Source organism: Lepus europaeus, chromosome 5, assembly GCF_033115175.1.
Source record: "Lepus europaeus isolate LE1 chromosome 5, mLepTim1.pri, whole genome shotgun sequence".
Taxonomy (NCBI): domain Eukaryota; kingdom Metazoa; phylum Chordata; class Mammalia; order Lagomorpha; family Leporidae; genus Lepus; species Lepus europaeus.
The window spans coordinates 36,303,181-36,330,952 of NC_084831.1; the positions used below are offsets into that span (position 1 = coordinate 36,303,181).

Consider the following 27,772-nt stretch of genomic DNA (forward strand, 5'->3'; position numbering starts at 1 on the left):
CTCCTCTAAATCCTACACGGGATGCCAGCTGCGAAGCAGCCGCTGCACCACAACGTGGCTCCCTCCCGTAACTTCTGTTGGGCACTTTGTTGGTTCCCTGTTCTTATCGGAGATGACAGATCAACGGGAACGAGAACCATGTGTCTTACTTCTGCTATTTGCATCGTCTAGCACCACGCCTAGCACTTGGCAGACAATAATCTCCGGGTGAAGCCGTGTCTTGCAGGGGGGCTCCCTACACAACTCCTCCAGTGAGAAAACACGCTTCCACACTGCACACTGGGCACCGAGTCAAGATTCTAACTTCTCCTCCGTCCCTGAACTAGCAACTGAACAAGCCAGGATTTGAACCATGGCTGCAGGGTCCGGAGCCCTCACTCTCAAACACCGAGCACTACACACCCGTCACCGAGGCACGGATGCAGTACTTAACGCAAGAACAGCCCTTTCACGCCAACTTCCGGCGAAATTCCCAGCAGGCACGGCGCTCGCGGGTGTGGCTAGACGAACAGGCTGTCCCGAGCGCCGGCAAACGGGCTGGGAACTACATATCCCACAAGGCCCCGCAGGGCACCGCTGACTGGCGGAAGCGAGGCTGGCGCAGCATGTGACGTCATCAGGGACGCTGGCGCGCGGGATTTAAACTACGGCGGTTTGTGAATTCGGAGGTTTAGCAGAGTTGTGATTTCTTGGCGTTTTCGCATTTTTCTTCCTGGAGGACCTCCGAATGCCCATGGAGTCATCGCTTCCGGCGCGCCTGTTTCCCGGTCTCACCATCAAGATCCAACGCAGTAATGGTGAGGGGCTGGGTCCCGAGGCCATGGGGACCTATGAACTGAGAGAGGGCTGAAATTACTACCCTGCTCTCAAACGGCAGGGCCCCGAGACGCTGTTGGGAATTTTCCCCGCAAACGCAGGGTCGGAGTTTCTACATTGGCAGTCGGTCTTCCCTACGTAAGGGTAGAAACCTCTGTGCTGGTTTGGGGTCCCTGCACTCCGGGAGTGGGCGGAGCTTCTCCGTGGTCACTGGACCTGCCAGGGAAATTAGGGCTGAAATTAGATTTAGTTCCCTTCCAGAATTCTCCCCTGAAACTTGCCCGCTTTTGTGGGGATATCGGTTTTGTGGCCCTCTACTCCAGCAGAAGTTGGTGAGTCGCAGTGTGTCAGGCAGTGGTATTCAGAATCAACAAGACGGACAAGATCCTTGCTCCTGGGGAGCGTGTAATCCGGTGGTGCTTGTGGCTGCGCAGCTGCTGCGGCTCGGACAGGTTCGATATTCCTGATTTTAGGAGAGTGGTCGGAGATGTCTGGATCCTCAGTGTTGTGTTCAGCACAGTTCGCATGACTGTATTGACTCTCACGTTGATCAGAAACTCTTTCGTACCTTTGGCCTCTCTTTCAATAAAGAAATACGTATTTATATAAAGAGACAGAGCTCCCATCTACTAGTTTGCTCCCCAGATGTCCAAAGCCAGGGCCTGGACTGTAATCCAGGTCTTCCACATGGGTGGCAGCACCCACTGGCACCACCGGCTACCAGTATGTGCATTAGCAGGAGGCTCCAGCCTTCAGTGATGGGAGCAGGAATCAAAGCCAGGTACTCTGATGTAGTGCGCAGACATCTGACCTGCAAGCCTAAATGCCTGTACTTGAGGGTTCTCTTTTTGAGTGGGAGTGAAGCCTTATCCCATGCAACTCATTTAAAGACCTGTTTCCTGCCTACCTCACTGTGAGATGTTCTAAGGGTGAAGTCCCAGGTTTGTCTCTTGGTGTTTAAAAAAGAAAAAAAATTCAGGCCGGCGCCGCGGCTCAATAGGCTAATCCTCCGCCTTGCGGCGCCAGCACACCGGGTTCTAGTCCCGGTCGGGGCACCGATCCTGTCCCGGTTGTCCCTCTTCCAGGCCAGCTCTCTGCTGTGGCCAGGGAGTGCAGTGGAGGATGGCCCAAGTGCTTGGGCCCTGCACCCCATGGGAGACCAGGATAAGCACCTGGCTCCTGCCATCGGATCAGCGCGGTGCGCCGGCTGCAGCGCGCCTACCGCGGCGGCCATTGGAGGGTGAACCAACGGCAAAAAGGAAGACCTTTCTCTCTGTCTCCCTCTACTGTCCACTCTGCCTGTCCAAAAAAAAAATAAACTATAAAAAAAAATAAAAAAGAAAAAAAATTCAGCTGCCTCTTTGTCCAAGTTAACATTGGGAGTCTGTACGATCCTAAAAATGAAGCAGGTGGGTAACTCTGGTCTTTCTGTGTTTTAGGCTTGATACACAGTGCCGTCATAAGGACTGTGAGCTTGGAGAAATCTTGCATTTCAGTGGAGTGGACAGAAGGAGGTACCACAAAGGGCAAAGAGGTAGGTGTGATGAATACGTCTACCACAGTTAATATCTTCCTATGTGTGGAAGAACCTCCGAGAGCCCAATTTCTGATGCTATGTTGTCTCCCCAATCTGAAAAATAGCCCTCCTTGTGTACATTGTGATTTTGTTTAGTCAAGTCTGCTCTAAACTGAAGCAGTCAGAAGATTCTGATGTATTCACAGAGAGCAGGCTGCACAGAATCCAAAACCCGTGTTCACCCAAGCTCGGTTCTGAATGCACACCACCCGTGATATCATCCGGGGCAGTAAAATCAATAGCTCAGTTTGTGAAACAGCGAACAGAAGTCAGGTCGTGAAGAATGGTGCGACGAGTAGTGCTAGAGCGGCTCAGAGAGGGGAGCTCGCTGAGGGTGGGCTGGGATTCTGGGTCGTGAATGCTCAGCTGAAGCAGCAAGATGGCACCCGCGGGGACTGTGGGTGAAGAAGGCTGTGGGCAGTGGAAGGCTCAGGATCCTTGGCAGCAGCAAAACAGTTACAGAAGGAAACTAGAGGACCTTTCTCTCTGACACGAAGATATTAGATTTTCTTCTGAAAACAGTGGGGAGCCCTGGGAGGAATTTGAAAAGAGGAGAGCTGTGACAAGCATTGATGTTCTAGAGACATTGGGGTGTGATGAAAATGTCACTATTGAAGCCTGGATTCTTGTGTCGCTCTGTGTGTTCTCAGGCATGTTCTGCCTCTCTTAGAAAGTGTCTCATCTATAAAGCAAAGATGACAATGTCTACCTATTAGGGTTGCTAGGAGAACTTACTTAACAAATCCTTTTGGACTGGTTCCAAAATGCTAGACAGTATGTTGTGTGCCAGGAATACAGGGGTGAATAAGAGTCTTGAACCGTCTTTCACAGAGCTTAAGGAGACAGGACAAGTAAAGGGCTTGCTGAGCATAATGCCTGTGGTAGGTGTGCAGGTGGCATAGCTCAGAAATACAAGGAGTGAATGCCTTCCATCATCTGTTCCCAAAATTCCTTTAAACAAGCTCTTCACAGTGCCCTGTGACTTTTTTTTTGTTTTTGTTGTTTGCTTAGGAATATATTTCCTATTGGGTCTCACCCTAGCTTAATTATTGCCTTTGGGAAAATAGTCTAAACTTAGTAGGGCATTCAGAGCCACCCCCCCCCTGCTTTTCAAGAATGTATTAATTTGAGACCAGGAGAAGCACCTGGCTCCTGCCTTCGGATCAGCGAGATGCGCCGGCCGCAGCGGCCATTGGAGGGTGAACCAAAGGCAAAAAGGAAGACCTTTCTCTCTGTCTCTCTCACTATCCACTCTGCCTGTAAAAAAAAAAAAAAAAAAAAAAAAAAAAAAGTATTAATTTATTTGAGAGGTGGAGTTACAGACAGTGAGAAGGAGAGACAGAGAGAGAGAGGTCTTCCATCCATTGGTTCACTCCCCCATATTGCCACAGTGGCTGGAGCTGAGCCAATCTGAAGCCAGGAGCCAGGAGCATCCTCCAGGTCTCCTATGTGGGTGCAGGGGCCCAAGCACTTGGGCCATCTTCTGCTTTCCCAGGCCATGGCAGAGAGCTGGATCAGAAGAGGAGCAGCCGGGACTTGAACTGATGCCCATATGGGATGCCATATGGGATTAACCTGTGCCACAACACTGGCCCCCTCAGAGCCCTTTCAAAATCTGATCCCATCCACCTTTTTTTGTTTGTTTTTTGTACCATACACTCTTCCAAAGTGTCCTGAGCCTGGCAAATGGGGCAGCTCACCACCCTGCCTTGCTGTCTACACTCGCAACTCACGTTCCCCCTTCTTAGGATGCTCTCCCTTAATCCTCAACATGAGAACCAGTTGATATCAGAATAGGTAAGAACTCTGGTCTCATGAGTCGTTTATGTCTCTGGAGTTTGGAGTTTGGAAGTGGGGGAGGTATGTATACTGAGTGTCCATCGCTGTCCAAAAAGTTAGAGAGAGAGAAAGAAGTCTTCTGTCTGCTGCTTCATTCCCCAGATGACTGCAATGATCGGGGCTGGGCTGGCCAAAGCCAAGAGCCTGGAATGCCATCTGGGTCTCCCAAGTGGTTGGTAGGGGCCCAAGTACTTGGATCATCTTCTCCTGCTTTCCCAGGTGCATTAGCAGGGAACTGGATCAGAAGTGGAACAAGGCCGGCGCCGCAGCTCAATAGGCTAATCTTCCGCCTTGCGGCGCCGGCACACCGGGTTCTAGTCCCGGTCGGGGCGCTGGATTCTGTCCCGATTGCCCCTCTTCCAGGCCAGCTCTCTGCTATGGCCCGGGAAGCCAGTGGAGGATGGCCCAAGTGTTTGGGCCCTGCACCTGCATAGGAGACCAGGAAAAGCTCCTGGCTCCTGCCATCGGATCAGCACGGTGCGCCGGCCGCAGCGTGCTGGCCACGGCGGCCATTGGAGGATGAACCAACGGCAAAGGAAGACCTTTCTCTCTGTCTCTCTCTCACTGTCCACTCTGCCTGTCAAAAAAAAAAAAAAAAAAAAGAAGAAGAAGTGGAACAGCTGGAACTTGAAGCAACATTTATATAGGATGCTGGTGTCATGATGGCCCCAGTGATATATGTCTTTGTCTTTGAATATCTTCCCCTTGCACAATACTCTTACCTGTGCTGGTAACTGAAGAGACCAGTTAATAAATACAGGTTGCATATACAGGAGGTAAAGGCCTCCTCCTGGAGTGCATGCTCAACCTCTGTTACGTTTTGAAAGGTAAACAGACCAAGTTGGGACTAATTTTGGTGTGTTTGAACCTACTGTGAAGTTACACTGGTTATGTCTGAGTGGTTCCCAGAGGGTTGCAGGACTCTGATGATGTAAACCTGGAATTGTGACCTCATTGCAGGCATAAACAGGAAATAAGGCATGAGCAGAAAGCTGTATTTCTGGGCCCAGTAGAAAATGTAGGTAGGCTTAGGTTAGGTAGCAGCTGTGGGGAACTTGTCCCTTCCCATAAGATCCTGAAGGGCCGGGCCCTCCATTTTGACTATCATCATCACACAGTTAGGGCTGGTTTCCTGCTCTGTGTCAGCCAGTTAGGGGACTGTGCCCAGCAGGATCCCACTGCCCAGCACAACAGTAGGGGAGCCAAGTGGCCTGGATCTGCCGTGGACTACCAGAGTGCCTGCCTGTCTGCCTTCCTCTCCACCTCATTTTCATTACTGACAATTCCCGTTGGCTTGGGAATCAGAAACCTATATCCATCTAGATGGTAACCATTACTAAGGAGTAACCGTTTATTTATAGTTATTAGTGCTTAATGGGACTTGAAGTTGGTTGAGTCTGGGTCTAGGGATTATCCTTGGCTGTAGAGATGTGTTTGGATTGAACAAGCTGTGTTGTTTCACTGAGACTTTTACCTTCTCATTGCAGATTGATTTTGATGATGTGGCTGCAATAAACCCAGAACTCTTACAGCTTCTTCCCTTACACCCGAAGGACAATCTGCCCCTGCAGGAAAATGTAACAGTCCAGGTAGTGTCGCATCTGGCTGCAGCCAGTGCCCAGAGGATTCACTTCACATATTGGTTCTTTGCTGATTTATTTTCTGGGCCTGCCTGGGTCTTCAGCACAACACATCGGCTCAGAAACGCCTTTAAAAATCGATGAGACATATATTGTTTTGTTTTCCAGAAACAAAAACGCAGATCAGTCAACTCCAAAATTCCTGCTCCAAAAGAAGGTACATGGATTTCTACTTGTTGTTGTCATGCAGTTTGTAGCAGGAATAAAGCTCTTGTGGCTTAGAGTTGGAACTGTGGAGTAGATTCGTTGTTCACTCTCCCAGGTGGTTTCTGTGTGAACAGAGTTCTGTCCTGTGTTCCCAGCATCTTTCTCAGGGAGAATCCAACCTATAGCTGTTGGGCCAACTTCTAAGGCAACTGGTGTATTTGGGAAGTTTGCAAGCTGGCTTAGAAGCCTTTCCTGTAGAATCCAGAGCTCGATGCTTAGGAGAGTGGGAATCAGCCACTGGCAGGCTTACCTACCTAGGGCCTAACTTCCTAGGGGTACAGTATGCCTTAGAGTGAGACTGCAGAAAGCAGGTGTTACGTCTGGGCCATTTAGAAGCCAGGTGATGGTGATATGGAGGCGGGACAGGAGAATAACAGCAGCGCCTCTTAAGAATTTTAAGAGAAGGTTGGACTGACTTACTGTACAGAAGCACTCAGCCCAAATCTACTGTGACTGTGATAGACTGTGCCTATAGAGGGCGGCTAAAGGCACAAACTGCCCAAGAAAAAGCCCACAGTGCCTTGCAGGCCAGTGAGCCTATGCATAGCCTAGTTCACAATTGTCATTGGTCCGACATGATCCAGCTACCTCAGGGACCCAGAGAATACATGTCTGGAGCGTTAGGTTCTGAGGACCCTGGGTGGAAGATGGCACCATTGCAAGAGAGTCTGGGTGGTGTGGTGCCGGCCCCATATTGCTGATTGGTTCTTCAGGGCCTGTTCGAGAGATGAAATGATAGCAGTCCCATTCCATGTGATCCCCAAGAGATACTGCCGCAGCTCTTTTTCTTTTTTTTTATTTGAAAGGTAGATCAACACAGAGAGAGAGAGAGATCATCCATCTGCTAGTTCATGCCTCAGATGACTTGAACAGCCAGGCTGAAGCCAGGAGCCAGGAACTACATCCTGTTCTTCCAGATGGGTGGCAGAGGTCCCAGTACTTGGCACCTTCCCAGGTTTCCTTCCTAGGCACATTAGCAGGAAGCTGGATCCAAAAGCAGAGCTGTGGAGAGTTGAACTGGCCCTCTGATATGGGATGCTGGTGTCAAAAGCAGTGGCTCAACCCACTGCACCACAATGCTAGTCCCAAGTGTTTTAGATTTATTTTTATTTATTTGAAAGAGCAACAGAGAGATAAGAGACAGAATTCTTCCATGTGCTGGCTCATTTCCTAAATGCTCACAAAAGCCAGGGCTAGGCCAGACCAGAACCAGGAATCCAGAATTTCATCTGAACCTCCTATATGGGTAGCAAGGACCAGCGTACTTTAGCCATTCTCTCCGGCCTCCCAAGATGCATATTAGCAGGAAACAGGTTTGGAATCAGAGCAGGGACTCAAACCCAAGTGCTCAATATGGGATGTGACATCTAAACCACTGTACCAAATGTCCACTCCACCATAACTTCTTTTAATGGGAAAAAAATTATATACAGATTAGTCAACACAAATCATCTGAGAAATAGGAACATTATAATAATCCATTTCCTTGGGGCTGGTGCTGTGGTGTAGCAGATAAAGCTGCTGTCTGCAGTGCCAGCATCCTATATGGGCACGGGTTTGAGACCCGGCTGCTCCACTTGTAATCCAGCTCTCTGCTATGGCCTGGGAAAGCAGTGGAAGATGGCCCAGATCCTTGGGCCCCTGCACCCATATGGGAAGATCCAGAGGAAGCTCCTGTCTCCTGACTTCGGATCTGCACAGCTCCGGCCATAGCGGTCAGTTGGGGAGTGAACAAGTGCTTGGAAGACCTCTCTCTCTCTCTCTCTCAGCTGCTCCTCTTTCAATCCAGCTCTCTGCTATGGCCTGGGAAAGCAGAAGATGGCTTAAATATTATGTGGGATGCTGGCACTACAGGTGGAGGCTTTAGGCCACTATGCCACAGCACCAGCCCCTGTAACTACCTTTCAAATAAATCTTTAAAAAACGAAAGTGCATTTAATCCACCTAACCTATGGAGCATCATGGTTCCGCAGTACAATACACTATGAGATCTCAGTTGTGTACCCTGATGGTTACACAGCTGGGAGCTAGGGCTCCCTGCCGCCGGCCAGCATTGTAAAAGAATATCACATCACTATTGCTAGCCTGGGAAAAGATCAAAATTCAACTTCTAATGAATGTGTATTGCTTTCACATCATTGTTAAGTTGAAAAATCATAAGTTGAACCATTGCAAGTTGGGGACCATCTACAGAGCCATTGGTCTAAACCTATAACACTTAGAAATTCAGAACAAGTTGATGTTTGCCTGTATGATACCACAGGTTCTGTTTTCAAACAGAAATTTATAATGATATATTTTATAAGTGACACATTTTTCCTCTGTTATTAGACTTGTAAAATTTATAAGAATTCAAGTATAACTAAGTTGTTTTTTTCAGTTAAGCCATGTTTTTAAGTTTGCAGAAAATCATAGCAGCTGATCCCAGGGATTTCTAATGCTGGGACTTAGGCCTGGAGCATCCTGAAGCAGTGGGAAAAGCCTAGACTTTGTAATCTGACAGCCCTGGGTTCACATCCTGGCTCTGGCACTTACTAGTTGAATGACATTTAGACAAGTTACTTCATGAGTCTGAAACTTAGTGTCTTGTGCATGAGACAGGAATACAGATATTTACAGGATAGTATTGCTTTGAGGAATGGGAATGTGGTTTATACAGTGGTAGGTACTGCTGATGTTCAGATTAATAATGCTATTTCAAAAGACTTGGAATACATCTGTTCAGAAGTGATCTCAGATCCCTCCGTGTACTCAAGACAGAGGCTTCTACCTTTGGCCTCAAGGGCTTCTAGATTTTCTTTTCTTTCTTTTTTCTTTTTTTTTTTTAATTTTTGACAGGCAGAGTGGACAGTGAGAGAGAGAGAGAGAGAGAAAGGTCTTCCTTTTGCCGTTGGTTCACCCTCCAATGGCCGCTGTGGCCGGCGCATCTCGCTGATCCGAAGCCAGGAGCCAGGTGCTTCTCCTGGTCTCCCATGCGGGTGCAGGGCCCAAGCTCTTGGGTCATCATCCAGTGCCCCAAACGGGACTAGAACCTGGTGTGCTGGCGCCGCAAGGCGGAGGATTAGCCTGTTGAGCCACGGTGCCGGCTGGCTCCTAGATTTTCAGAATATGGAAAATTAAGTTTTAGAGTTACAGGGACTTATTCTTTTTTTTTTTTTTTTTTTTTTTTTTGACAGGCAGAGTGGACAGTGAGAGAGAGACAGAGAGAAAGGTCTTCCTTTTGCCGTTGGTTCACCCTCCAATGGCCGCCGCGGTAGCGCGCTGCGGCCGGCGCACCGTGCTGCTCCGATGGCAGGAGCCAGGTGCTTATCCTGGTCTCCCATGGGGTGCAGAGCCCAAACACCCGGGCCATCCTCCACTGCACTCCCTGGCCACAGCAGAGAGCTGGCCTGGAAGAGGGGCAACCGGGACAGGATCGGTGCCCCGACCGGGACTAGAACCCGGTGTGCCGGCGCCGCAAGGCAGAGGATTAGCCTGTTGAGCCACGGCGCCGGCCACAGGGACTTATTCTTTGTAAATATTTACTTTCCTTGGGAAGTTGGTGGGCTGTTTTCCTCAAGGCCAAGACCCATCTCACTGTGTGCAGAACCTTAAAGGTTGCCCCTAGCTCCCCCTTCTGGCCACAGCCACAGTGATTGCATGTTGGCCTCATTCTCCAGGTCTTCGAAGCCGCTCCACTCGCATGTCCACTGTCTCAGAGGTTTGCATCGCCGCTCAGGAGAATGACATGGAAGTGGAGCTTCCTGTGTCTGCAAACTCTCGCAAGCAGTTTTCAGCTCCTGGTGAGTAGTGAATGTGCTGTCCCTGTTCGAGACCCTGGAGCAGGCTCCTCACACTTTGCCCTGCCCTGTGCTAGAATGCCGTAGGATTCCTCTACTCCTCTGCTGTACCAGCACTGCTTCCTTTCTTGGGAATCATCTCATTTTACTCTGCTTAATTGAGACTTTACACACACGTACGCGTGCATATGTATATATGCACATATCATTTTCACAAACTGAACACACCCATGTAGCTAACACCCAGATCAAAGCATTCCTGGTCAACTGCAGCATGTTTCCAGTTCATGACTGTCCCAAGGGTATGTACAGCCCCGACTCTAATGGCATAAATTGGGTTTTTCTTTTTTTGTGCTTTATATAAGTGCAATTTAAAAAATATTTTTAAGTGTTTATCAGTTGTTGATAGATATGTAAAGTAGCTGCAGATTTTATAAGATGCATAATCATCATACTTTACATGTCTCTAATTCATCTAATAGGATGTATGTAAATGAAGGGGACCTAATGAAGCATTGTGGATTGTACTTTCTGCGTTGAGTCAGTGTGATTAGTTGTTGCCCAGGTTTCCTGTAAGCCCTGGCTTTTCAATGTTTGTTAACCACCTGGGTTCCTGAGGCTTTGGAGAAGTTAGAAAGGCCTGGCTGTTCAGTAGGAGGGGTGGAAAGGCCTGCCTGGGCTGAGAGCCCCTGTTTGGGTCAAATCTAAAGAGCTCAGGCCCCTAAAGGCCTTTTCCCTTCATGGCAAAGCCCATTCTGAGAATTCTCACACCCATTGTGATACTTTGACCCACGGAGCCAGCCCTTGCGGACAGGATGGTCGGGTCTGGGGTGTGGGTTGAGGTGAGGGGAAGGCTCAGGCTTTGCCTGTACTCTTAAGCGCCGGAACCCCTGCTGAGGCAGTGCTTTTCCTGGCCCAGCACCCGCCAGGGCTCAAATGAGGACAGCTGCAGTGTATCTGCTTGCTTCTCCACTGATTCTTGTTCCCCCACAGCTGGCCCCCCTAGGCCCTCCTGCCCTGCAGTGGCTGAAATACCATTGACGATGGTCAGCGAGGAGGTGGAAGAGCAGGTGCATTCCAACCGAGGCAGCTCCTCTGCAAACACTGTGAACCCAGGTAGACACACTGAGCTGCCTGCTGTGCTGGCCCTAGGGCAGGACAGGTGGTTACCATTCTGTGCCTGAGTTCAAACCCTGTTTGTCACATGGGGACACAGTTTCCTGTGCCTGTGGAATCAGTCTTTCTCAAGGGGTAAAAGATTGGGCAGGAGCTGTCAGACGCAGTTGCAGTGTTGTCACAGCTAAAGTCTTGGCTGTCACCTGAAGAACAACTGAGAATGACTATCGAAACCAACAGGTGCTTTCTCACCTGTTTTTTGTCCTCTAAATTTCTGTTTATTTGAGAGACAGAAAAAGAGAGAGCTCCTCTCCACTGTTCACTCCTCAAATGCCCACTATGACTCAGGAGTATGGATATTGAAGCCAGGAGCAGGGAACTCAATACAGGTCTCCCATGTGGGTGGCAGGAATCCAACCACTTGAGTCATCACTAGTGCCTCCCAGGATCTGTCTGCTTGAATAGGAAGCTAGAATCAGGAGCCAGAGCCGGCTGTCAAACCTAAGCATTCAATTTGGGACACAGGTATCAACTAATGTCTTAACCACTGGAGCAAATGCCCACCTTCATCTCTTTTTGATTATTGAAAAAATAGCCACAGAAACATAGCAGGAGCTTGGGTTACAACTGGAGTGCTGCTGTCACTGCTCTGACTTCACAGTAGCCGAGTGCCATGCAGATTCATTCATCCAGAAGTCACATCTGTGCTGCTTCTCCTTGCACTCGAGGATCTAGAATAGGCCTGTCGCTGCTAAAGCCCCAGCGCTCGGTCACAGCAGAGACATCAGGTGGCCTAGACAGGTAAGAGTGAGCTTCCTTTTCTTTCCTCTCTAGTTCGACGGAAATCATGTCTTGTGAAGGAAATGGAAAGAATGAAGAACAAGCGAGAAGAGAAGAGGGCCCAGAACTCTGAAATGAGAATAAAGCGGGCACAGGTACCTTTCTTGGGAAGCTAAAGCAGGGGTTATAAGACATCCATCCTTAGCTAAAAATCTTATGGGCAGCAGAGATACAACTGGGCTCCAGCATTTCATTCTTTTGTTGTTATTTTTTAAGTTTTGAACTTTTTTCATTTTATTTGAAAGGCAGAGAAATAGATTGTAGATCTACCAGTTCACTCCCTAAATGCCCACAACAGCCTGGTCTGGGCCAGGCTGAAAGCATCTCTCATGGGTGGCAGAGACCCAAGTACTTGAGCCATCACCTTCTTCCCAGGATGTGCGTTTAGCAGGGAACTGGATCAGAAGCAGAGTAACCAGGACTCGAACTAGGCACTCCAGCATGGTATGTGGGCATCCCAAGCAGCAACCTAAACCACTGTACCAGCTAAGCATCCTATATCAGGGTGCTGGTTTTCTGACTATTCTGACTATCCTGCTGATGCATCCTGGGAGGCAACAGGTGATAGCTGAAGTGCTTGGTCCCCTGCAGCCCACATGGGAGACCCAGATGGAGTTCCTGGCTCCTGCCATCAGCCTGGTCCAGCCCTGACTGTTGGCATTTGAGAAGTGAACCAGCAGATGGGAGATCTCTGTCTGCTATCTCTTCTTTTCTGTTATTCTGCCTTTCAAATTAATAAATAAATCTTTAAAAATAAATAAATAATGGTCTGGCTCTGTGGCATAGAGATTAAAGCCACCACCTGCAGTCCTGTATGGACTGGTTTGTGTCCCAGCTGCTCCACTTCTGATCCAGCTCCCTACTAATATACCTGGGAAAGCAGTGGAAAATGGCCCAAGTACTTGGGCCCCTGCACCCACGTGGGAGACCTGGAAGAAGCTCCTGGCTCCTGGCTTCAGATTGGCTCAGCTCCAACCATTGCAGCCATTTGGGGATGACCCGGCAGATGGAAGATCTCTCTGTCTCCCCCACCCCCATAACTCTGCTTTTCACATAAATAAATAAATCTTTGAAAATAAGTAAATAAACTGCTATGCCAAATACCCTGGGACTCAGCATTTATTTATTTATTTAAATTTAGATATATTCATTATTTAAATGTATTTATTTATTTAAATATTTGTTTATTTATTTGGAAGAGTTATACAGAGGGAGAGACAGAGCCTCCATCCACTGGTTTATTCCCCAGATAGCTGCAATGGCCAGGGCTGAACCAAGCTGAAGCCAGGAGCCAGGAGCTTCATCCAGGTCTCCCATGAGAGTGCACGTTCCCAAGCACTTGAGCCATTTTCCACTTCCCCAGACTATTAGCAGGGAGCTGGATTAAAAGTGGAGCAGCAGTCAGGACTTGAACTGGTGTCCATGTGGGATGCCAGAGTTGCAGGTGGCAGCTTTACCTGCTGTGCCACAATGCTGGCTCTGGGCTCTGGCATTTCTAAGGCTCTAATTCTGGTATCCAAAAAGTTTAGCTGGTTTCTCATGAGGATTCAGGAACAAATACTATAGTCAAAAATTTTTCTGAAGCCCTCAGATGAGGAATATTTAATGCTGATTGTCCAGTGAGCAAGCCCATCACATGGTTCCATGACCAGAGGGGTGCTGGGTAGTTTTCTGCTTTCCTCCACCTTCCCTGAAATGGTGAATATGCGCAGTGGCAGGGGGAAGAAGGCAGTGGAGTCCCCTTAGTTGGGTTAATTGCTCTGAGGATGTCCTGCCTGTTGCTGTGCCTCCTAGGATGTGAAGCACAGCCTAGTCCACTTTCAGGGTGATTTGGTGCATGCCTGGGCCTCCTGCCAAACTCTGGTCCCCAGGGCTTTGTACCTGGCCGCTCAGCCTAGAGCCAGATTTGCAGCTTTGTTAGTCATGAAGTTGCTCAAGAGCTGTTGTTGCTGCTTAGCACTGAGGCCTAAGAGCACTTACAGCTTAACAGTCTGCCCTGTTTTGCTATTGTCTCCAATAGGAGTACGATACCAGCTTTCCAAACTGGGAATTTGCCCGGATGATTAAAGAATTTCGGGCTACTTTGGAATGTCATCCACTTACTGTGACCGACCCTGTAAGTAAATTCAAAGGACTTCTACCTCACTTCCCCTGAGTAGGTATCCAACTGAACGACAGGAAACTTACCTTTACAGGAATGTAAGTCCAGGAGTCTTCACTCACTTGTGAGTTTTTTGAGGGCTGGAGCTCATGAGGCCGAGAAGGGAGGGCTTGAACTGTACTCCCTGCCTTCTACATGAGGTTGGCTAGATTTTTACTAATGACCATGAAAGCAGTTCTGAGACCTCCTATAGATATCAGAGTGGGGAAACTAGGAAAAAAATTAGTGATACCTTGTCCTCGAGAGTAGCTAATGGGAGAGGCAAGGGAACTAGTGTTAGATCTTGACCCGTAATGGCTAGATGAGGGGTTAGAGAGGAGGGCGTCTGGACAAACTTGCTCTTTCTAAAAATTTTGAGAACTCTAACATTTTTTCCATCCCATGAAGGTTTTATATACTTTCCATTAGCATATACTAATTGTACATATTTATGGGGCACTGTGTGGTATCAGGAGACTTATACAGCATGTACTGGTCTCATCACAGTGATTAGCATTTCCATTGCCTGTGAGCTCCTCTCTTCTAGTTCCTCATAAAATGCATAGCCGACTATCATGAGCTGCAGTCACCCCCAAGCTTGCTTTTGATTCTGCTCTGCCCTCTGCTGGCTCATGGCCTCCTCTCCTCCCGCAGATTGAAGAGCACAGGATATGTGTCTGCGTTAGGAAACGCCCGCTGAATAAACAAGGTAGGGAAGCAGCTGGTCAGAAAGATGCTGTCACGTGAGTCCCTCTGCGTCCAGCAAGCACCTCCTAAAATTCTCTTTCTGCAGAACTGGCCAAGAAGGAAATTGATGTGATTTCCGTTCCTAGCAAGTGTCTTGTCTTGGTACATGAACCCAGATTAAAAGTGGACTTAACAAAGTATCTGGAGAACCAAGCATTCTGCTTTGACTTTGCATTTGATGAAACAGTTTCAAATGAAGTTGTCTACAGGTTAGTCTTTTTTTTTTTCTCCTTGTGTCCTCCTTCCCTGAGCTTTCCACTTTCAGATGCAGGATACTTTGGTAACACTACGCACAGACACCCTGGAGTTGAAACCCCTTGCTGGCCTCTCATGTTTTCTGGGGTCAGCGCTAGAAGCTCTGGCTTCTAGCCCCAGGACAGCCCCATTTTGTACTTGTCACATCTCTGTCTGCAGCTTTAGTGAATGGATCACGAGTGAGGTATTATCCAGTACACTTTGAGGCTGGGCTGGACAGGCTCCAGGGGTCCTCCTGGTGTCTAAATCAGCTACCCCTATTCCCATCGGACTTAATAGGCTCAGGGAACCTCAGCTCTGCTCAGACACACACTAGACTCATATGACTATTTAAATAAATCTAAATAAAACTTAAATTCAAATTCCAGTGCTTTATTTATACTGCCCATATTTCAGTTGATCAGTTGCCACATGTGGCAGTGGCTACTTTTTTTTTTTTTTTTTTTCGACAGGCAGAGTGGATAGTGAGAGAGAGAGACAGAGAGAAAGGTCTTCCTTTTTGCCGTTGGTTTACCCTCCAATGGCCGCTACGGCCGGCTCATCTCGCTGATCCGAAGCCAGGAGCCAGGTGCCTCTCCCGGTCTCCCATGCGGGTGCAGGGCCCGAGCACTTGGGCCATCCTCCACTGCCTTCCCGGGCCACAGCAGAGAGCTGGCCTGGAAGAGGGGCAACCGGGATAGAATCCGGCGCCCCAACCGGGACTAGAACCCGGTGTGCCGGCGCCAGAAGGCAGAGGATTAGCCTGTTAAGCCACAGCGCCGGCCAAGCAGTGGCTACTATTGGACAGCACAGTGGCTACTGTCCAATCATCACAGAAAGTTCTGGAGCAGAGTTTGACACACTAGGCATAGGCCACATCTGGCTCATGACTACCAGGCTGAAGCCAGGAGCCAGGAACTCCATCTGGGTCTATCACATGGGTGATAGGGACGCAAGCACTTGGGCCATCTTCCTCTGCCTTCCCAGGTACATTAGCAGAAAGCTGGACTGGAAACAGAGGAGCTGGAACTAGAACTGGCACTCCAGTGTAGGATGCCTGTCTCACAAGTGCTGGTTTAACCTGCACCACAACACTGGCCCTGTATCAATAAGTTCTGGATCCATGACTTCAACCAACCATGGGTCAAAAATATTCAGGAAAAAATGTACCTATATTCAACATGCACAGGTTTTCCCCCTTTGTCATTGCTTCCTAAGCTGTACAGTGTGACAACTCTTTATATAACGTTTACATTGTGTTAGGTATTATGAAATATAGATGAGCTAAAGAATAGGAGAGGATGTGCATAGGTTATATATAAATACTATGGCATTTCATACAAGAATTTGAGTAACTGTGGATTTTGGCACCGGGTTGGGGGGTAGGGGTCCTGAAATCAATCCCGTGCAGATACTGAGGGATGGCTCCACAAATACTCTTACCCTCCTCTGCATCCTTTCTCCTAGATTCACAGCAAGGCCACTGGTACAGACAATTTTTGAAGGGGGAAAAGCAACTTGCTTTGCATATGGCCAGACAGGAAGTGGCAAGACACATGTGAGTATTCAGGGCTGGATGGGGAGAGCCTTCCTGTGGTGCAGCACTGGGCCTGGAGGACAGTGAGCTTCTTCCAGAAATTCAGTGCAGATCTCCATATGCTCTCACCACAGCAGATGTGGGGTGGGGCTGAGGTCGATCTAAATCCAGCCTCCTCCTGGCTTTTAACAGTGTGTCTCACTGTTGCAGTGGAACCAGTAGAATTCTGGCCTGAACCAAGGGCCGGGTGTGTGTGTGTGTGACAAAGGCAGAGAGAGACTTCCATTTGCTGGTTTATTCACCAAATGCCCAGAACAGCCAAGAGCTAGGAACTTAAATATTTATTTACTTATTTATTTGAAAGAGTTACACAGAGAGAGGGAGAGACAGATCAGAGAGATCTTCCATCCACTGGTTCACTCCCCAGATGACTGCAATGAGCAGAGCTAGGCCAATCCAGAGCCAGGAGCTTCTTCCAGGTCTTCCACATGGGTGGCAGGGACCCAAACACTTGGGCCATCTTTTGTTCCTTTTCCCAGGCCATTAGCAGAGAGCTGGATTGGAAGCAGAGCAGGCAGGACTCAAACTGGCACCCTTATGGGATGCTGGCATCAAAGGTGGCACCTTAACCTGCTATGCCACGATGTTGGCCCCGAGAGCTAGGAACTTAAATTTGCTCTCTCAAGTGGGTGGCAGGTACCCAAGCCCTTAGGCCATGATCTGCTGCCACCAAGGTTGTGTATTAGCAGGAAGCTAGAACCTCCCAGGACTCGAACCTGCTTACTCTGATAATGGAATGTTGGTGTCCCAGTCAGCATATTAACTGCTGCACCAAGTGCCTGTTCCCTCAAGGGTCTTCTCCCCCTTCCTTTTGCAGACTATGGGTGGAGACCTAGCTGGTAAAGGCCAGAATGCATCGAAAGGGATCTACGCCATGGCCTGTAGGTATTGCGTTCTGTCGCATTGGGGTTGGGCACAGGAAGGCAGGTTGTTTACTTATCCAGGCTCACTCTCTCTCAGCCCGAGATGTCTTCCTGCTGAAGAATCAGCCTCGCTACCGAAACCTGGGCCTAGAAGTCTATGTGACGTTCTTTGAGATCTACAATGGAAAGGTGGCTGGCAAGGAGCTCCTTGTTTATGCTGTTGGGGTTTCTGACTTTCTAAAACCTTGAATTCTGCTGGAAGTTGATAGCAGCCCAACAACCTGTTAGCTGTCAAACCTGATGGACCACCTGCCCTGCATGAGTAGAGGATTTTATGGGGTGGTTTCATCAACAGGAATAGCAGGACGACTCAGGGCTCCTTCTCAGATGGGGGTTTGCCTGGGTGCACCATCATTCCTTGACCTACCTTCTCTGTCACCTGCTTCCCTGATTGTACTCATTCATTCTCCTAATTGCCCCTTCCTCTCCTATACCTTTCTCTCTACTTCCTAACAGTGTGTTGGTTTTTGCAGAGTTGTCTTCCCTAGAGCAAGATTTGAGTATTAAAAGTAGCTAATATTTATCATATTAGGGTACCATATGCTAAGCACTATCTGAAACACTTTGTGGTCTCAACTTCACGGATGAGAAACAAGGCTGGAGTGGTTAAATAACTTGCCGAGGTTGGCACAGTTGATAGTGTAGCAGAGTTGCTTCAAACCAAGGCAGCTTGGTTCAGATCCCAAGTATAATGCCCTCTGCTAGACTGGGATCTGTCAGCCTGGGTTCTCTCTGTCCTTGTCCAGCTGCCACGGGCTCTGTAGAAGGGAGGAGTTGGGTAGGGTGACTTATGGTCTCAGCCTCCTGCTTCCTGTCTGGCACAGCTGTTCGACTTGCTCAACAAGAAGGCCAAACTGCGTGTGCTGGAAGATGGCAAGCAACAAGTGCAGGTGGTGGGGCTGCAGGAGCACCTGGTCAACTCCGCTGATGATGTCATCAGGATGATCGACATGGGCAGCACCTGCAGGTCAGAGCGCTGGAAGAGGACAGGGCCAGATAATGCATGGTTCAGGTGGCAGGCTAGCCCTGAGCCCATTTCTGCTTCTACAGTGTGGCTTCCCCCCAGTTTGGTAAAGGCTATAAAGGCCAGAGATCATCAGAACTGAGAGTGCTTTAATCTAACCAAAGCAGGCTTCGTTTGCAGGCTATTCCCTTGGAGGCATGTTTCCTGACTAACCTGGGTTTTTCCTTGTTCTCTCATCCCTTTGTGGTAGGAGTTAGGAGCTCTAGGTCTGTTCCTGGCTGGAAGTAATGGAGCCATAACTCCTGTATAAGAAGTAGGGAACACTGCCATCAAGGCCTTAGGCATGACCCAGTGTGGAGCTGAGCAGCTGCAGAGGCCCTGGAGGAGTGCTGTCCCCTGCAGGGCCATCAGCTTTACCAGATGGTTCATTACAGCCCCCCTCCCCCTTCCCTGCGTGTCCTCTGTGTGACACAGGACACTGCTTTCCTTCGGCAAGTTCACACAAGCCCCCAGGTCTAGCCAAGGCCCTCACACTGAATCCATTCTGGCTGTCAAGAAAATGTGTTAGGCCAGATTAGTCTGGAGGGAGAGCTGCTGCCCAAGCAGAGCAGCATGAAGGCTGGGACAGGAACTTAGGACTTCTTAGAGTCCTGCCAGGTCCCTCCCTCACCAGAGACTGAGGTGGCCTGGACTCTGGGGTGCCGGGGGCCTGGTGACCCCAAAAGCTCATAGCCTTTCTTTGCCCTCTTGCTATAGGACCTCTGGGCAGACATTTGCCAACTCCAACTCCTCCCGGTCCCATGCCTGCTTCCAGATTCTTCTTCGAGCCAAAGGGAGAATGCATGGCAAATTCTCTTTGGTGGATCTGGCAGGGAATGAGCGAGGTGCTGACACTTCTAGCGCTGACCGGCAGACTCGCATGGAGGGTGCAGAAATTAACAAGAGTCTCCTGGCCCTGAAGGTAGTGGGATGAGCGTGGAGGGGCTGCCTTGGAGTTCTGCTGGAAGAGAGGGAGCAGTTACACAGGAGGAAAGAAGGGACCTCATTTGTTGCTGCTCTCACTCCACAGGAGTGCATCAGGGCCCTGGGACAGAACAAGGCTCATACCCCGTTCCGCGAGAGCAAGCTGACGCAGGTGCTCAGGGACTCCTTTATCGGGGAAAACTCAAGGACTTGCATGGTGAGTGCAGTAGCTTTGGAGGTGATGGTGCAGGAGGAAACAATTGCTTTCCAAAGAGACATTTAGTTCTGTCCGTGGGCAGGAGGCTCAGCACCTGGCTGCCTGGGGATAGTGAGAAGGGAGTTTCAAAATTCAGAAGCCCTCCCTCCGAGTAAGCAGGAGAGCCGAGTCCTGTCTTGCATGGCTTCCCTCAGGCTCACTGGGTTTCAACCTAGAAAACAGACCAAAGCATGAGGTTCCAGCTTTGAATGATTTTTCATCCTCTACCCATTTTATCCCCAAACCCTTCAAGGTGACGTCTACCCTCCCTTCCCTCCAGGGAATGGCCTCTCCCTACCAGCTGGGGATGCACAGCCTGGGTGCTATTGAGTGCTCTCATCTAACTGTGGGTCTTGGCAGCCACTGTAGGAGCAGGGTGTCTAGTGCCCTCACCCTGTGATCTTCAGCCTCTAACCATCCTTTCCCTCTTTGGCAGATTGCCATGATCTCACCGGGCATAAGCTCCTGTGAATATACCTTAAACACACTCCGATATGCAGACAGGTACTAGTACCTATAGCCAGGTAGGATGGGGGCCGGCATCGGGGAAGGACATGGCAATGCTGGAAGCGGGAAGGCTTGGGGACCTCAGTGTCGGCTATGTCCTGTGACTCAGAAATCCGAGGCTTGGGATTTCAGCCATGATGCCAGGTCTGTCCCTTCCTCTCTGGGCCTTGGTGAGTCAGCCATGTCTGTTTCTTAACCAGACTGGCTTCATCTTTACACCGCTTCTCCTTGGCTGAAGGCAAAGGTGCTCCTCCACCCCCTTGCACCCCGGGTGGGGCTGTCTTCCTGTGGTGGGTGCCAGAGAGCTGCTGTGGGATCCCAGAGTTATTGTTTCCTCAGGGTCAAGGAACTGAGTCCCCACAGTGGACCCAGTGGAGAGCAGCCAACTCAGATGGAAACAGAAGAGATGGAAGCCAGCTCTAAGGGGGCCCGGATTGCAAGCAACGTAAGGGGCAGGGCAGGGACAGGCAAGACAGAAATGGGGCCTGCAGAGGTAGGGACTGGGCCACACTGTCTTTCTCTTGGCTCCCTTAGTTCTCCAATGAAGAGGAGGAACTGTCTTCCCAGATGTCCAGCTTTAATGAAGCCATGACTCAGATCAGGGAGCTGGAAGAGAGGGCTGTGGAAGAGCTCAAGGAGATTATACAGGTGGGAAGTGGCCCTCTTGGGAGAGGGGCTGGGTATCCACCCTGGCACAGCCCTCGGAGTGTCAGCGCTGTGGAAAGGTCAGCAGGGCCCTAAAGCTAGAGTCTTGTATGTAGTTTATGCCAAGTGCCCAGACTTCATTACTGAGAGAGGAGAAGCCATTGGAAGAAGTTTGGCAGAGTGGTGACATGGTTGTATCAGAGCTTTGGCTGCATTCCTGTGGCCACAATGTGGATCCTGGTTTGGGGACTAGAAAGGACGAGCAAAGGTGGAAGAAGTAAGGAAATATTTGGGAAGAATCCCATAGAAATGTTGGTGCCTAGACCATGTGTGCTTGGCCATGGGATAAGACCCAGAACTATTTAGGGAATGGAATTGGCAGGTTTTGAGATCAAGCAAGGTGAAAGAAAGCTCTATTAGCTGCCACTCAGATTTCAGGCTTGGGCATGAAGAACAATGATGTCATTCATTCAACATAGGGGTTAGAGACAGTTGAATAGGAAGAGTATGGATCATGCTGAGGATTTCCCAGGAGAGAGGGGCAGGGGGCAGGATATGGGCTGTGGACAGAGGAGTGGCGTCTTTTTTTTTTTTTTTTTTTTAAGATTGATTAATTAATTTGAAAGATCTTCCACCTGCTGGTTCACTCTCCAAATGTCCACAACAGCTGAAGCTAGGAGCTTCTTCGGGTCTCCCATGTGGGTGCAGGGGCTCAAGTACTTGCACCATCCTCTGGCTACTTTGCCAGGCTCATCAGCAGGGTGCTGGGTCAGAAGTGGAGCTGCTTTATCCGCTATGCCACAACGCTGACCCTTGAAGGGTGGCATCCTGTGCAGGCATCTGTGTTGCATGTACAGCCCCAAGAAAGATGTGCAGAAGTAGCTTGGTTGGTTCTGGGTTGATAGGGTCTTTCCTGTGTTGTTGCAGCAAGGACCAGGCTGGCTTGAGCTCTCCGAGATGACCGAGCAGCCAGACTATGACCTGGAGACTTTTGTGAACAAAGCGGAATCTGCCCTGGCCCAGCAAGCCAAGCACTTCTCGGCTCTGCGAGGTGGGTGCGGCTGGATGGGTGCCAGCAGACCGTGGTGGCCTCTGTGGCTCCCAGGCAAAGTGGTGGTGGCAGCTCTGCCCTGAGTGAATGGGGGCCTCTGGGACTCCGCTGACCCCATGTGTCCCACACTGCCCCTTCCTTCCAGATGTCATCAAGGCTTTGCGTGTGGCCATGCAGCTGGAAGAGCAGGCCAGCAGACAGATAAGCAACAAGAAACGGCCCCAGTGACAACTGCAAATAAAAGATCTGTCTCACACCCTCCTTGGCAAACTTTGGGCACCTGTGGGTTGGCCAGGGTCTGAGCTGGGATGGGTGTCAGTAAATGCCAAGTATGGGGGCGTGGGTCCCAGGGCAGCTGGGGAGGGGTCAGAGTGACACCGGATGCTACTTTCTGTTTCCTCAGTTGTCCCCCTAAGGGGGCAAGGAAGGAGGACATCCTAGTTGCTGTGTGTTGCTTGCTGGGGGAGGACTCCCTGGAGACAGAGAAGGAGCTTGGGTTCAGCTCTGCTGACGCTGATCTGCTTTCCACACTCTTGGTCCAGGCTCTTATGTCTTCTAACTGAAAAAAAAAAAAGTTTCTGGGACCTCCTCCTTCCTTGCTATTTTTAAGGCCCGAGAGGATCCCTGCTGTTTTATGTGTTTATTCATGTGTCTCACAATAAAGCAAGAAAAAAAAAAAATCAGCCTTTTGAGTGGTGTAGGAGGAGGGTCTAAGATGTGTCTGAGCCTCCTGGGACTCAGGACAGGACCGCAGCGTGACCTCTGGGCAGTGCTGGCTCAGTACTACCCCTGCAGTTTCAGTGACAGGCTGAAGCCTCCACTCTGACACGTTCCTGTTTGGTTAGACACTCAGGAGGCTCTGGGGCCCTTTCCTAGAGAAAGGAACTATAAAAAGGAGATGCCTTTGTCTATTGGAGTCTACTCAAGAATTCTGTGGGAACACTAACAAGAAAGCACTTGACTTGCTGGACAGGCAAGGATCTGAAGGACCACGCCAATTTGATCTCAAAAAATGAGAAGTTTGCCGAGTTGTCTGAGCCAAGCACAGGGCAGGGACAGTTTACAAACTGGAAGACTCCATATTCCAAGTACAGAGTATGAAGTACTGAGTGGTAATGAGACCGCTGGTTCCAAGGCTAGGAGCCGTGGAATCAAGTGCCTGGTCAGGAGGCTTCAATCAGGGATATGGGCAGGGGCGCCACCGCTGAAACTCCAGGGATCACGGGGGTCAGCGCACCAGGTTCTGGCCCTCAGCCTGATGCTTCCTTTGTGAAACAAGGACAGTCTACCTCCTGGTGAGAGAATTACTAGTTCCAGGAGCCATTACGTTTGAATTTCTGGATTGAGAAATTTGGCCTAGTCAAAAGCTTGACAAATGACACCATCTCTGTGACCTTAAAAAACCTTCCAGAAAGATGGCCCAAGTCCTTGGGCACTTGTACCCGAAGTGGAGACCCGGAAGAAACTCCTGGCTCCTGGCTTTGGCCTGTCCTAGTCCTGGCCATTTTGGCCATTTGGGGAGTGAACCAGTGGATGGAAGATTCTTTCTCCTTTTCTCTGTATATTTCTGCCTTTCAAATAAATGAATAAACCTTAAATTAAAAAAAAAAAAAGCTTCCAAAACCCAATCCCGCCCCCTTCTGTAAAATGAAGCTATCAATCCACAGAGTTAGAAGGATTAAAGATTGCCACCACCCTGCCCTGACCACCTCTTAGCCAAAATGCTATGTAGTCCCTAATTAGTCTCCCTGCTTGAATTTTGTTAAGATTTGTTTTATTTGAAAAACAATGACAGGCAGACAGAGCAATCTTCCATTCACTAATTTGCTCCCCAAATTTTCTGCAACTGTCAAGCGAAAGCCAGGAGTTTGGACCCCCATCCTGGTCTCTCACATGGGTGCAGGGACCCAAGCACTGGGCTGTCTCTTCTGCTGCTTTTCCAGGTGCATAAGGAGGGAGCTGGATCAGAAGTGGAGCAGCTAGGACTTGAACTAGCACTCCAGTACAGGATTCTGGCCAGGCAAATCCAGGAGCTGAGAACCCAGTCCAGGTCTCACGTGGCAGGAATGCAAGTCTTTGAACCATCATCACTCTCCCAGGATGTACCTTAGCAAAAGCTGGAATTGGAAACCTAGACACAATTCAAACCCAAGACTGTTGATATGAGAGACAGGTGTCCCAAGCAATGAAACTGCTATACCAGATGGCTGCCCCCAGAGCAATCTATAAAAGTTAGCATACTGCTTCAAACCCTTTAATAACTCCCTCACACAAAGGATAAATTCTGAATGCCCTACCATGACCTATTAGGCCCTGCCTAGTTAGCTCCTTGCTTGCTGCAGTTGGAATACTGGTTAAGCAGAGCAATTTGGAGATTAACGGCACAGCTTCTCACTCTGCAGAGTGATATCCTAGTTCTGTGACTGTAGAAACGGTGGATAAGTGAGGGTAATACTGGTAACTATTGAGTTAGAAAAACTAAGTATACTGGGAGCTATCAGGCACAATGCTGTCTGTATGATTTTCTGTGGGTGTAGCATCGGATGTCTGCCTAGCATCAAAGATGATGACAGCGGCCAGACCAACTTTTGAACCTGCAAGAGGTGGAAGAGGAAAAGGGGAAGGTGATTTGAGCCAATTCTCAAAGCAGTATTCCAGCCAAGACTTACCTTCCCATACAAAGGTAAAATATAGGCAAACTACTCAGGATGCCCCTGAAGAGGTTCGTAATCGGGACTTCAGGAGAGAGCTGGAAGAGAGAGCGAGCTGCTGCAAGAGAGAAAAATAGGGATCGTCCAACCCGGGAACATACAACTTCCTCTTCAGTCTCGAAGAAGCCTCGCTTAGACCGGGTTCCTGCTGCCACCCTCGATGCCGATGACCCTCTCACAGACGAGGAAGATGCAGGTTTTGAAGAGGAGAGTGATGATGACGACACTGCAGCTCTTTTTGCAGAACTGGAAAAAACAAAAGGAAGAGCTGAAGAGCAGGCCAGGAAGGAACAAGCATAAGAAGCTGAAGAAGAGAGGATCTGTGTGGAAAACATTCTGAGTGGAAACTCTCCGCTTAATCTCTCTGGCCCATCCCGGCCTCAGGCCAACTTCAAAGTTAAAAGGTGGGATGATGGTGTTGTCTTCAAGAACTTTGCAAAAGGTGTAGGTTTGTAAATAATACACTGCAATCTTCATTTCACAAGAAGTTTGTGGAGAAATAAATAGTTCAGTTTTATGTGCTTAACTAAAGACTAAAATGTTAAAGATCAAAAAAAAGAAAAACTAAGTGTGTGTGTGTGTATGATTCATTTGTTTATTTGAGAGGCAGAGCTTCCATCTGCTGGTTCACTCCCCAAACATCCAGAGCAGCCAAGATTAGGGCAGGCAGGGGTGGCAGTACTGTGGCACAGTAGGTTAAGCCACAGCCTGCAGCACTGCCATCCTATATGGGTGCCAGGATATTGGAGTCCTGACTGCTCGACTTCTGATCCAGTTCCCTGCTAGTGTGCCTAGGAAAGCAGTGGAAGATGGCCCAAGTCTCTGGGCCCCTGCTACCCACATGGGAGACCTGGGAGAAGCTCCTGGTTCCTGGCTTTGGTCTGGCCCAAAGTGTAGACTGGGCTGAAGCCAGAAGCCTGGAATTTCATCCCAGTCTCTCATATAGGTGACTAGGATCCAAGTACTTGAGCCATGACCGGCTACCTCCAGCATGCACATTAACAGGAAGTAGAGTAGCCAGGACTTGAACCAGGCACTCCAATAATGGGAAATGGGCATCATCCCAGGTAGCTGCTGTGTTAAACATCTGTGTTAACTGTACAATTCTATCACTTCATTGGCTAAGTTTATTCCTGGGTGTTTTATTCTTTTGGGTGCTATTGCAAATGGAATTGTTTTCTTAATGTCCTTTTTTAAAAGAAAATTTATTTATTTGAAAGAATTACACAGAGAGGTATAGACAGAGAGTGAGGTCTTCCATCCACTGGTTCACTCCCTAAATGGCTGCAACGGCCGGAGCTGAGCCCATCCGAAGTCAGGAGCCAGGAGCTTCTTCCTGGTCTCCCACACAAGTGCAGGGGCCCAAGGATTTGGAGCAGCCAGGACTAGAACCGGTGCCCATATGGGATGCCGACACTTCAGGCCAGAGCTGTGCCAATCCAAAGCCAGGAGCCAGGAGCTTCTTCTGGGTCTCCCATGGGTGCAGGGGCCCAAGGACCTGGGCCACCTCCCACTGCCTTCCCAGGCCACAGCAGAGAGCTGGATCGGAAGTAGAGCAGCCGGGACGTGAACCAGGTGGCACTGGTATGGAATGCTGGCACTGTAGGCAGAGGCCTTACCCACTATGCCACAGCGCCGGCCCCCTTAATGTCCTTTTTTTTTTTTTTTTTTTTTAAGATTTATTTATTTATTTGAAAGAGTTACACAGAGGAGAAGCAGAGAGAGAGAGAGAGGTCTTCCATCCGATGGTTCACTCCCCAGTTGGCCACAATGGCCAGAGCTGCACCGATCTGAAGCCAGGAGCCCAAGGACTTGGGCCATCCTCCACTGCTTTCCCAGGCCATAGCTAGAGCTGGATAAGAAGAGGAGTAGCTGGGACTTGAACCGGCATCCATTCCATATGGGATGCTGGCTGCGCAGACAGAGGATTAACCCACTGTGCACGGCACCGGCCCCTTAATGTCCTTTTTTTTTTTTTTTTTTTTTTTTTTTTTTGACAGGCAGAGTGGACAGTGAGAGAGAGCGAGAGAGACAGGGAGAAAGGTCTTCCTTTACCATTGGTTCACCCTCCAATGGTCGCTAAGGCTGGCACGCTGTAGCTGGCATGCTGCGCCGATCCAAAGCCAGGAGCCAAGTGCTTCCTCCTGGTCTCCCATGGGGTGCAGGGCCCAAGGACTTGAGCCATCCTCCACTGCACTCCCAGGCCACAGCAGAAAGCTGGACTGGAAGAGGAGCTACCAGGACAGAATCTGGAGCCCCGACCAGGACTAGAATCCGGAGTGCTGGCGCACAGGCGGAGGATTAGCCTATTGAGCCGCAGCGCCGGCCCCCTTAATGTCCTTTTAAAGAAGGATTTATTTGCTTATTTGAAAGAGAGAAATCTTCCATCCACTAGTTCACTCCCCAAATGGCCAAAATGGCCAGGACTGGCTAGGCCAAAGCCAAGAAGCCTGGAACTCCATCTGGGTCTTTCACATGGGTGGAGGAGCCCAGGTGCATTAGCAGGGAGCTGACCCAGAATCAGAGCAACCAGTACTCTAATATGGGATGCAGGTGTTACAAACAGTAGCTTAAACTGCTGTGCCACAGCGTCAACCTGTGTAAATGCTTTTTCTGTGTTTTGAGGGGATAACATTTACCCTCACTTTAGTCCACTAATATATTCCATTACAAAACCTACAGGGGGTCGGCGCCGTAGCTTAACAGGCTAATCCTCCGCCTTGCGGCGCCAGCACACCAGGTTCTAGTCCCGGTTGCCCCTCTTCCAGGCCAGCTCTCTGCTATGGCCTGGGAGTGCAGTGGAGGATGGCCCAAGTACTTGGGCCCTGCACCCACATGGGAGACCAGGAGAAGCACCTGGCTCCTGGCTTCGGATCAGCACGATGCCCCGGCTGCCATGGCCATTGGAGGGTGAACCAACGGCAAAAGGAAGACCTTTCTCTCTGTCTCTCTCACTATCCACTCTGCCTGTGAAAAAGAAAAAAAAAAAAAAAAACCTACAGGGGAGGCCAGTGCTATAGCACAATAGGTTAATCTTCTATGATGCTGACATCCTATATGGGCACTGTTCGAGTCCCAGCTGCTCCTCTTCCAATCCAGTCTCTGCTATGGCCTGGGAAAGCAGTAGAAGATGGCCCAAGCAGTTGGGCCCATGCACCCACGTGGGAGACCTGGAAGAAGCTCCTGGTTCCTGGCTTCAGATTGGCTCAACTCCAGCCATT

At 49.5% G+C, this 27,772-nt stretch overlaps 1 protein-coding gene and 1 pseudogene across 2 annotated transcripts; both read left to right on the forward strand.

Annotated features, from left to right (window-relative positions):
• The first annotated feature begins 605 nt into the window (after nt 1–605).
• On the forward strand, nt 606–23,453 carry KIF2C (kinesin family member 2C). 2 transcript variants are annotated; one of them, XM_062191156.1, is made up of 21 exons: nt 606–797; nt 2,256–2,350; nt 5,719–5,820; nt 5,980–6,028; nt 9,738–9,860; nt 10,851–10,973; nt 11,808–11,908; nt 13,834–13,929; nt 14,608–14,662; nt 14,747–14,909; nt 16,402–16,492; nt 17,349–17,412; nt 17,492–17,583; nt 18,279–18,421; nt 19,175–19,379; nt 19,488–19,598; nt 20,074–20,141; nt 20,484–20,589; nt 20,679–20,792; nt 21,717–21,840; nt 21,986–23,453. In XM_062191156.1, the coding sequence occupies exons 1-21, from the start codon at nt 728–730 to the stop codon at nt 22,066–22,068; spliced, it is 2,178 nt and encodes a 725-aa protein (XP_062047140.1). In that variant the 5' UTR covers nt 606–727; the 3' UTR covers nt 22,069–23,453. The 2 variants fall into 2 exon arrangements, with proteins under 2 accessions (XP_062047140.1, XP_062047141.1); XM_062191157.1 differs by lacking the exon at nt 10,851–10,973.
• Nucleotides 23,454–23,556: 103 nt separating this feature from the next.
• LOC133759721 (spliceosome-associated protein CWC15 homolog) lies at nt 23,557–25,054 on the forward strand (annotated as a pseudogene).
• Nucleotides 25,055–27,772: the final 2,718 nt, after the last annotated feature.